Here is an 11,319-nt window from a genome sequence, read left to right as displayed (position 1 = left end):
GAGCCGTTTATCACTACTCTTTGTTTCCTGTTAGCCAACCAACTTTCAATCCAAGTTAGTACTTTGTCCCCAATACCATGCACCCTAATTGTGCTCATTAACTTCCTGTGTGGGACTTTATCAAAAGCTTTCTGAAAGTCCAGGTACACTACATCTACTGGATCTCCCTCGTCCATCTTCAGAGTTACATCCTCAAAATATTCCAGAAGATTAGTCAAGCATGACTTCCCCTTCATAGATCCATGCTGACTCTGTCCTATCCTGTTACTATTATCCAGACGTGCCATAATTTCATCCTTTATAATAGACTCCAGCATCTTTCCCACTACTGAGGTCAGACTAACTGGTCAATAATTTCCTGCTTTCTCTCTCCCACCTTTCTTAAAAAGTGGTATAACATTAGCCACCCTCCAATCCGCAGGAACCGACCCTGAATCTGTCGAACTCTGGAAAAAAATCACCAACGCATCCACGATTTCCCGAGCCACCTCCTTCAGTACCCTGGGATGTAGACCATCAGGCCCCGGAGACTTATCAAACTTCAGACCTAACAATCTCTCCAACACCAAATCCTGGCAAATATAAATTCCCTTCACCAGAATGTTGCTTGGTATGGAAGGCACTAGATATGAAGAGAGGTTGAATAGATTAGGATTATTTTCATTAGAAAGATGGAGGTTGAGGGGGGAACCTGATTGAGGTTTACAAAATCATGAGAGGTATAGACAGGGTGGATAGCAAGGAGCTTTTTCCCAGAGTGGGGGACTCAATTACTATGGGTCACGAGTTCAAAGTGAAAGGGGAAAGGTTTAGAAAACATATGTGTGGAAAGTTCATTACACAGAGGGTGGTAGGTGCCTGGAACACGTTGCCAGCGAAGGTGGTAGAGGCAGGAATGATAGTGTCATTTAAGATGTGTCTAGACAGATACATGAAGGGGCAGGGAGCAGAGGGATACAGATCCTTAGAAAATAGGCAACAGGTTTAGATAGAGGATCTGGATCGCTGCAGGCTTGGACGGCCAGTTATTACTGTGCTGTAGTTTTCTTTGTTCTTTGAAATTTGCAACAGATGCCGACAGGGTAGTTAAGGTGTTCAGCACACTTGCCTTCATTGCTGAGACCTTTGAGAATAGGAATTGGGATGTCATGTTGAGGTTGTACAGGACATTGGTGAGGCTTGTTCTGGAGGACTGTACAGTTCTGGTCGCCTTGCTATAGGAAGGACTTCATGAAATTGTAGAGGGTTCAGAAAAGATTTACCAGGACTGGAAGACTGGAGTTATGAAGGTGGGCTGGATTGGCTGAGAAATGTTTCACTGGAGCAGAAGAGGTTGAGGAGGGACCTTTTAGAGTTTTATAAAAACAAGAGGGGCATCGAGTAGGTAAATGACAACAGTCTTCCCCCTAAGGTGGGGGAGTTAAAAACTAGTGGTTATAGTTTTAAGGTAAGAGGAGAAAGATTTGAAAAGGACATGAGGGGCAATTTTTTTTATGTATGGAATGAACTGCCAAAGGAACAAGATGCAAGTACAATCACAGTGTTTAAACGTCATCTTAATAATTACATGAATAGGAAAGGGTTGGAGAGATATGGGACAAACACAGGCAAGTGGGACTAGTTTGGTATGGGAACATGGTTGACATGGACTAGATGGACCAAAGGGTCCATTTCCATGCTGTATGACTGTACAGCAGACTGAAAAGCCTTGGGTATTGTATGATTCTATTATTTCTGTTTTCTTTTCTCCAGGCGTGTATGCAAGGTGATTGATGAAGCAGTTTTAAAACACAATGTTATCTTTGTGTCCAGTGCTGGTAACTTTTAAAACACAATGTTATCTTTGTGTCCAGTGCTGGTAACAATGGGCCCTGTCTCTCCACTGTTGGCTGTCCAGGAGGTACTTCCACCAATATCATTGGTAAGTGTGGGATTAGTCCACTGAAGTGGTGAAAAAACACATACCGCTGCTACATTAATAAACCTCACTGTTGAAACAGTTCTTGAGGCTGCTGTAAATGCTGTGATGATGTTTTCCCTGGCTGTGTTGAAACAGTTCTTGAGGCTGCTGTAAATGCTGTGATGTTTTCCCTGGCTGGGGAACCTAGACCTAGTCTGTGAATCCGCCCTGCAGCCATGAACGGGACTCCCGAAGGCTGTGTTTCCTGCCTGCTACCAGATTTCGATCATGTTCTCAGGCAGTTTTTTTTACACCGTGTGTGGTTCATGTGTGGAATAAAGTTTCAAAGAAAGTGGAGGATGGGAGTACAGATAAAATGTTTAAAAGACATTTGGATAAGTACATGAATAGGAATTGTTTGGAGGGATATGAGCCAAGCACAGGCAGGTGGAATTGATTTAATTTGGGATTATGGTCAGCATGGTCAGGTTGGACCGCAGGGTCTGTTTCTATGCTGTGAGACTGGAGAAGAATTTAAATGGGAGGGGTCCATCATTATCACTCACATTGGTAGCAGCAACATTGGTTGAGCTAGAAAGGGGTTGTGATGAAAGATTTTGAACAGTTCAGACCTAAAGTAAAAAGCAGAACCACCAAAGTAATAATCTCCAAATGACTGGCAAACTGGAGTGTGGTCAATAATGTTAATGAGTTAAATATGTGGCTCAAAGATTGGTGTAGGTGAAACAGGATTCAGTTCATGGGATAAAAGCAAATTACTGCGGATGCTGGAATCTGAAACCAAAAAAGAGAAAATGCTGGAAAATCTCAGCAGGTCTGGCAGCATCTGTAAGGAGAGAAAGGAGCTGACGTTTCGAGTCTCACTGACCCTTTGTCAAAGCTGCGAGAACAGCATTTGGAAAAATGTTGTATATTGTGCAAGTACCTGTAATCCTGGAGGCTGTATGCAGGGTGGAATTTGAGTTGAAATCCACTTGGAGTAAGTCGGAGGCGAAGACAGTCACTGAGGAAGGAAATAAGGCTGTGGAAGCGAGTCTTAGTAAATACCTTGTCTAACACTGAGAGAGAAAAGGAAAGCAGTGAAGGTGGACACGGGGAGAGAGACAAACAAAAATCCTGTCTGAGAGAAGAGCAGTACTTCTACAGGGTCGGCATTCTTGGAAGAGAGATGGCAGTGAGTTAAACACCTGGATAAAAGCAAATTACTGCGGATGCTGGAATCTGAAACCAAGAGAGAAAATGCTGGAAAATCTCAGCAAGCCTTACAACATCTGTAAGAAGAGAAAAGAGCTGACGTTTCAAGTCTAACTGACCCTTTGTCAAAGCTTTGACAAAGGGTCAGTTAGACTCGAAACGTCAGCTCTTTTCTCTCCTTACAAATGTTGCAAGACTTGCTGAGATTTTCCAGCATTTTCTCTTTTTTGGTTTCAGTTCATGGGACGTTGGCGCTGGTACTGGGGTTGAAGGGAACTGTTCTGGTTTGCACTGTGTTGGGGCCAGTATCATGGTGAATATAATAATAGGGTTGTAGAGACACCTTTAGATTAATGGGAGAGTGGAAGGGTTTGGGAGAGGTGAAGTATAAATTTACAGAGCAGGAGCATATGGCAGATTACAGGGCAGCAATAATAACCAGAGTGGCACAGTAAGGGACAAAGTATATAAATGTTTAAGACAAAGATAGTAAATAGGGTGAAAACGGGGAAAAAGTTATAAAAAGACAAATTAGTAGCTCTTTAATGCAATAGGAAAGGTAAATGGACTGTTGGCCTTTATTTCAAAGGGGAATATTAAAATAGGAAGGTGATAGCTGGAATACTGAAGTGTTTTGGTTCCTTATCTCAGAAAAGATAATGAAGGCAAATATTGAACATTGGAGGCAGTCAGAGAAGATTCACTCAGTTGATCCCAGGTATAGAAAGACTGTCTTATGAGGAGAGGTTGAGTAGATTGGGCTTTGACTCTTAGCAACTTAGAAAAAGGAGGTGACTTTATTGAAACAAGGTTCTGAAGTGATTTGACAAGGTAGATGCAGAGAGGTTGTTTCCCCTTGTGGGAGAGTCTGGGAGCAGAAGGTATGATCTCAGAGTAAGGGGTCACATATGTAAGACAGAAATGAGAAGAAGCTCTTCTCTCATAGGGTGGTGAGTTGATAAAATTCTTTACTGCGTAGAGCTGCTGAGGCAGGGTTCAGACTGAGACATATTTGTAAACAGGAAGGGAGTCATGGGAAAAGAAAGTGGAGTTGAGGATGATCAGAACAGCCATGGTCTCAGTGAATGGTGAAGCTAACTCAGTGGGCTCAAAAGGTTTGATTCTTCAGAATTCCCTGCCTCAGAAATTTGTGTATACTCAGGAGTTGACCGTGTTCAAGATGGGAATCAACAGAGTTTTGCACTGTAAGGGCATTAAGTGTGAGAAGATCAACTGAGATTGAATTGAATGTTAGCATATTGAAGGAACAGCTGGCCTTGACCTTGCTTTTTACGTTCCTATCCAGTTAAAGTTGATAGCTTGCAAAGCAATCACACCTTTAAAGCTCTGTTGCAACCATAAATTGCTCACTTTTGTTTGTTTCTTTAAACAATTACATAGCTCCTTTTGGACACTCCCCACACTCCTTTAACGTTAGGCTTTGCCTTGTCACCTGCTGTACAAGTAGCAGCTTTTAGTCTCAATAGTACTGATTGTTTAAGCACTGGATTACCATAAAAGCCCATCAGGCTCGCAAATGTTCTTTTGGACTTGAGATCTGCAGTCCTTACCCAATCTGGCCTATTTCAGACTCTCAACAATGTGACTGAATCCTAATTAGTCTCTGAAATGACTGAGCAAGCCACTCAATTGTTGGCCCATTCAGCTCCAAACCTTGTTAAAGACTTAGTCCAAACCAAGACAAAAGATCTGAACCCGAGTTGAGATGAGGCTGTCTTTGACATCAAGACATCTTTTGGCTGGGTGTGGCATCAAGGAAGTCCTAGCAATTCAGCAGTAATTTGCATTGAGGGGAAAGCTCTCCACTAGTTGAAGTCATACCTAGCACAAAGGAAAGTAGAAGGAAGTTTGTGTGTGTAGTAGGCCAATCATCTCCGCTCCAGAGCATTGCTACAGGGGTTTCTCTGGTAGCGTCCTAGGCCCAGCTGCTTCCTCAATGACCTTCCCTCCATCATAAGATCAGAAATGAAGATGTTTGTTGATGCTGACACCATCTGCAGCATTATTCACAATTGTTCTTAATACTGAAGCATTTTGTGCCAGGTCAGCAACGTTCATACTGCTAAGTAGCATGCCACACATAAGTGCAATGTGGAATGTAGAACACTTCAGTGCAGTACAGGCCCTTCGGCCCTCAATGTTGCGCCATCCTATGAAACCAATCTGAAGCCCATCTAATCTACACTAATCCATTCTCATCCATATGCCTATCCAATGACAATTTAAATGCCCTTAAAGTTGGCAAGTCTACAACTGTTGCAGGCGGTGCGTTCCACGACCCTACTCCTCTCTGAGTAAAGAAACTACCTCTGTATATCTATCACCCCTCAATTTAAAGCTATGCCCCCTTGTGCTATCCATCACCATCTTCGGAAAAAGGCTCTCGCTGTTCACCCGATCTCACCCTCTGATCATCTTATATGTCTCAATTAAGTCATCTCTCAGCCTTCTTCTCTCTAACGAAAACAACCTCAAGTCCCTCAACCTTTCCTCATCAGACCTTCCCTTCATACCAAGCAATATCCTAGTAAATCTCCCCTGAACCCTTTCCAAAGCTTCCACATCCTTCCTATAATGCTGTGACCAGAACTGTACACAATAATCCAAGGCCGCACCAGAGTTTTGTACAGCTGCAGCATGACTTCGTGGTTCCGAAACTTGATCCCTCTGTTAATAAAAGCTAACACACTGTATGCCTTCTTAACAACCCTGTCAACCTGGGTGGCAACTTTCAGGGATCTATGTACATGGACAACGAGATCTCTCTGCTCATCTACACTACCAAGGATGTTACCATTGGCCCAGTACTCTGCATTCCTGTTACTCCTTCCAAAGTGAATCACCTCACACTTTTTTCTGCATTAAACACAACTGGCCACCTTTCAGCCCTGCTCTGCAGCTTATCTATGTCCCTTTGTAATCTACAACACCCTTCAGCATTATCCACAACTGTACTGACCTTCATGTCATCCACAAATGTACTAACCCATCCTTCTACGCCCTCAAACAGGTAATGTATAAAAATGACAAACAGCAGTGCACCCAAATCAGATCCTTGCGGTATAACCCAAGTAACTGACTTCCAGGGTGAACATTTCCCAGCAACCACTACCCTGTGTCTTCTTTCAGCAAGCCAATTTCTGATCCAAACCACTAAATCACCCTCAATCCCCTGCCTCCATATTTTGTGCAGTAGCCCATGATGGGGAGCCTTATCTAACGCCTTACTGAATTCCATATGCACAACATCAACGGCTTTAACCTCATCCACCTGTTTGGTCACCTTCTCAAAGAACTCCACTCAGGAGGTCCAGTGTGATCTGTAATAAAAGGAAAAGCTATGTTTATGTAATTGTAGTGCGTTTAAACATAGTAAAACATTCTGAAGTGCAACATAACAGCAATGTTAAATAAAGGTTGTCACAGATTCATGCAAGGAGATTTTGAAACCAAAAGCTTGGTCAAAACATTTTGCTCTCAGGAAGGTCTTAAAGGAGAAGCGAATGAGAATGATAGAAGAAGGAATTGAAAATTTTGGGGCCAGGCAGCTGAAGGCACTGACAGAACAGGTGGAGAAATTAAAATCCGATTGAACAGAAGGATGCATAAGATGAATGCAGAGATCTTGGAGGGTTGCACAGTTGCTGAAGATTACAGAGATAGGGTTATGGCCATGAAAAAAAGTGAGAATTTTAAATAAAAATCAGATTATGCTGGAGAAACCCAGCAGGTCTGGCAGCATCTGTAAAGAGAGAAACAGAGTTAATGTTTCAAATCTAATATGATTCTTTGGAATTCAGTTTCTGCAGGCCGGACTGGATGAGAAGCAGAGAATTTTAAATTTAAGCCTGTGATTTTTTTCAAATGGTCAAGTCTGTTGTATATCTGCTGTTTTACATTGTTAAGAATATCACAGGCACCAGTGACCATAACTTGTTGCATTATTAGGTGTTGGTGCGTATGTCAGTCCAGATATGATGGTTGCAGAGTACTCGATGCGGGAGAAGTTGCCACCTAATCAGTACACCTGGTCGTCGAGGGGACCTTGGTAAGAGTCTGTGAACCAGTTATCCTTCTATCCTTTGTTATTCTGCGGCTGTAATAAAAGCATGAGCTGAAAGCCATAATCAGCAAAATAAAGGGGCAGTTACTGCAATGTGGGATGTTTACTGCAACGTGGGATGTTTTTCCAAAGCAGAGAATCTAAGTGGCAATGTTACTGGACCAGTGACTCAGAGGCCAAGGCTAACACTGTCAGGATGATAAAAAGCAAATTACTGTGAATGCTGGAAATCTGAAATAAGAACAAAGTACTTGGGGATGCTGAGCAGGCTATTGCAGCTTCTGTGGAGAGAGTAACAGAGTTAATGCCTTGAAGCTGCTATGGCTCTTCTTCAGAACAAATTGCTGGTGGGACAGGAGTTCAGATTCCATCATGGCAATTTATGAAATCTGAATTCAGTTAAAATCTGGAATTGAAATTGAGTTCAGTTATGGTGACAATGAAGTCTTGGACAATTATTATTTTAAAAAAACATATGCTTCACTAATGTCCCTAAGAGAAGGAAATCTGCCATCTATAACCAGTCTGACCTATATGTGCTACAGCAATGTGGTTGACATGTAGCTTCCTTCTGAAATGGCCGAGCAAGACAATAGCTGCAGGACATTTCTGGATGGGTAACAAATGTTGGACTTGCCATCAAAGTCTGTATGTCTTTAAAGAAAACAAACAAATACTTACTTTGGTTCCGTGACAATTATTACCTTTACCTGACAAAAGCCCTTTGTCATTTTTTAAATTTTCAATTGACCCTTAGTGCCAACAGTTTTTTGTGAGTGGAGTGTGGGGAAAGAATGTCCCAGTTTGAATTAGCTTTATTGTCACATGTACTTAGGTAAGCACAATGAAAAGTTTACAAGTTGTCACATTACTGTGCCATCTTGGGTATAAAGGTATCTAAGGTACAGATTTTTAAGAACAAATCCTTAAGGGGAAAAGAAACTAGAAAAATGAATGAAGTAGTCCAGTATTACACACCTTGTTAGGTTCGTTCTTGTGCCACCCCTAATTAGCTCTAATTTTTGTGGTATGTGTTCCCTTGTTTTGAATTTCCCCACCAGATCTCGCCTGCTTGAATCATTTTAAATACTTCAGTTGGTTCCTGTGTGAGTAGTGTCACCACACAGACTACAAGAAGAAAGTTCAGCATTGCTATCTCAAGGACAGCTTGGGTTAGGCAATAAATACTGGCTTTGTCAATGATTCCCACATCTATCTTCAATGCCCTTCAACTCACAAAGTAGATTTAAATTTAAACTGCCACTTGATCAATTCCAACAGCGCATATATTCAACAGTCTGTGTAAACAAAAGCAGTAAAAGGAATATGGAGAAATGACAGAGAAATAGGGTTAGATTAAACGCTAGTTCTTGCTGAACGCCTGCCTTCTCTTTATGTTGTAAATTTATTGATTGTTGAAATATAACTTGCAGTGATGTGCTGAGGATCTGTTTGAGCAAAGCAATTTGATTTTGTCGCAGGACAGTTCTCATGTAACCATGCTTTATTGAGAATACACGTACGGTAAATGGACAGAGCACATATTGACATCCATGATTTCCCCATCTGCCATGTTTAGATTAGAGTAGATTAGATTACTTAGTGTGGAAACAGGCCCTTCGGCCCAACAAGTCCACACCGCCCCGCCGAAGCGCAACCCACCCATATCCCTACATATACCTAACACTACGGGCAATTTAGCATGGCCAATTCACCTGACCTGCCCATCTTTGGACTGTGGGAGGAAACTGGAGCACCCGGAGGAAACCCACGCAGACACGGGGAGAATGTGCAAACTCCACACAGTCAGTCGCCTGAGGCGGGAATTGAACCCAGGTCTCTGGCGCTGTGAGGCAGCAGTGCTAGCCACTGTGTCACCGTGCCACCCACAAACATTTGGGTTCAGAAAAGATTTACCAAAATGCTGTTGGGTTTAGAACATTTGGGTTATAAGGGTAGGCTGGGACTTATTTCACTGGACCATGGGAGGTTGAGGGATGACATTATAGTGGTTTATAAAATCATGAGGGGCATAGCTAGGGTGAATAGCAAAGGTCAACACTAGGGGGCATGTTTTTAATGTGAGAGGAGACAGATTTAAAAAGGATCTGTGGGGCAACTTATTCACATAGAGGGTGGTTGAATGAACTGCCAGCAGAAGTGGTAGATACAGGTACAGTTACAGCATTTAAAAGACATTTGGATAGGTACATGGATAGTAAAGGTTTAGAGGGATATAGGCCAAATGCAGGCAGTTGGGACTAGTTTAGTTTTGGAAACTTGGTCGGTGTGGACAAGTTGGACCGAAGAGTCTATTTCTGCGCTTTCTGACTCTTAAGACTCCCAGAACGTTACAGCACAGGACAGGCCTTTCGCCCCTCAATCTTCTACTGACCTCTAGAACCAATCTGAAGCCCATCTAACCCACACTATTCCATTCTTGTCCATATGCCTATCCAATGACCATTTTAAATGGCTTAAAAGTTGGTGTCTACTACTGTTGCAGGCAGTGCATTCCACGCTCCTACTATTCGCTGAGTGAAGAAACTACCTCTGCCATCTGTCCTATATCTATCACCCCTCAATTTAAAGCTATGTCCCCTCGTGCGAGCTATCGCCATCCAAGGAAAAAGGCTCTCCTTGTGCAACCTATCTAACCCTCTGATTTTCTTGTATGTCTCAATTAAGTCACCTCTCAACCTTTTCTCTAATGAAACAGCCTGAAGTCCCTCAGCCTTTCCTCGTAAGACCTTCCCTCCATACCAGGCTACATCCTAGTAAATGTCCTCTGAACCCTTTCCAAAGCTTCCATATCCTTCCTATAATGCTGTGACCAGATCTGTAAGCAATATTCCAAATGTGACCGTACCAGAGTTTTGTACAGCTGCAGCATGATCTCGTGGTTCTGAAACTCCATCCCTCTACCAATAAAAGCTAACAAACCATATGCCTTCTTAACAACCCTGTCAACCTGGTTATCAACTTTTAGGGATCTATGTCCATGGACATTGAGATCTCTCTGCTCATCTCCACTGCCAAGAACTTTACCATTAGCCCGGCATTCCTGTTACTCCTTCCAAAGTGAATTGCTTCACATTTTTTGCATTAAACTCCATTTGCCACCTCTCAGCCCAGCTCTGCAGCTTATCTATGTCTCTCTGTAATCCACAACATCCTTTCTCACTATTCACAACTCCACCGACCTTAATGTCATCTGCAAATTGACTAACCCATCCTTCTATGCCCCCATCTAAGTCATTTATCAAAATGACGAACAGCAGTGGACCCAAAACAGATCCTTGCAGTTAACCACTAATAACTGAACTCCAGGATGAACATTTCTCATCAACCACCACCCTCTGCCTCCTTTCAGTAAGCCAATTTCTGATCCAAACTGCTAAATCACCCTCAATCCCATGCCTCCGTATTTTTTGCAATAGCCTACCTGAGGGAACCTTATCAAACGCCTTCCTGAAATCCATGTACACCACATCAACTGCATTACTCTAGTCCACCTGTTAGTCACCTTCTCAAAGAACTCAGTATGGTTTGTGATGCATGACCTACCCTTCACAAAACAATGTTCACTGTGTTCACAATCTGTATTCACTGGGGAAGACACGAGCAATCTCCCTGAGGTAACAGTGGCTAAAGGACCTGAACTGAAGGGAATTCACATTTGCCAGGAATTGGTGTTGGAGAGACTGTTAGGTCTGAAGGTTGATAAATCCCTGGGGCCTGATGGTCTACATCCCAGGATACTGAAGGAGGTGGCTCGAGAAATCGTGGATGCGTTGGTGATTATTTTCCAGAGTTGGATAGATTCGGGATCAGTTTCTGCGGATTGGAGAGTGGCTAATGTTGTACCACTTTTTAAGAAAGGTGGGAGAGAGAAAGCAGGAAATTGTAGACCAGTTAGTCTGACCTCAGTGGTGGGAAAGATGCTGGAGTCTATTATAAAGGATGAAATTACGGCACATCTGGATATTAGTAACAAGATAGGTCAGAGTCAGCATGGATTTATGAAGGGGAAATCATGCTTGACTAATCTTCTGGAATTCTTTGAGGATGCAACTCTGAAGATGGACGAGGGAGATCCAGTAGATGTAGTGTACCTAGA

At 42.6% G+C, this 11,319-nt stretch overlaps 1 protein-coding gene across 1 annotated transcript in view; it reads left to right on the top strand.

Moving 5' to 3' along the window:
- LOC122557441 (tripeptidyl-peptidase 2-like) overlaps window positions 1-11,319 on the top strand; it is a 114,228-nt gene that overhangs the window by 31,854 nt on the left and 71,055 nt on the right. Inside the window, exons 9-11 of the mRNA XM_043705196.1 lie at window positions 1,753-1,817; window positions 1,859-1,921; window positions 7,085-7,184. Coding sequence (XP_043561131.1) covers window positions 1,753-1,817; window positions 1,859-1,921; window positions 7,085-7,184 — 228 coding nt within the window. The remainder of the gene's footprint in view (window positions 1-1,752; window positions 1,818-1,858; window positions 1,922-7,084; window positions 7,185-11,319) is intronic.

This window comes from Chiloscyllium plagiosum, chromosome 15 (assembly GCF_004010195.1).
Source record: "Chiloscyllium plagiosum isolate BGI_BamShark_2017 chromosome 15, ASM401019v2, whole genome shotgun sequence".
NCBI lineage: Eukaryota > Metazoa > Chordata > Chondrichthyes > Orectolobiformes > Hemiscylliidae > Chiloscyllium > Chiloscyllium plagiosum.
Note: the sequence above shows the minus strand (reverse complement) of the source record. Positions and strands in the feature narration are given on the sequence as shown.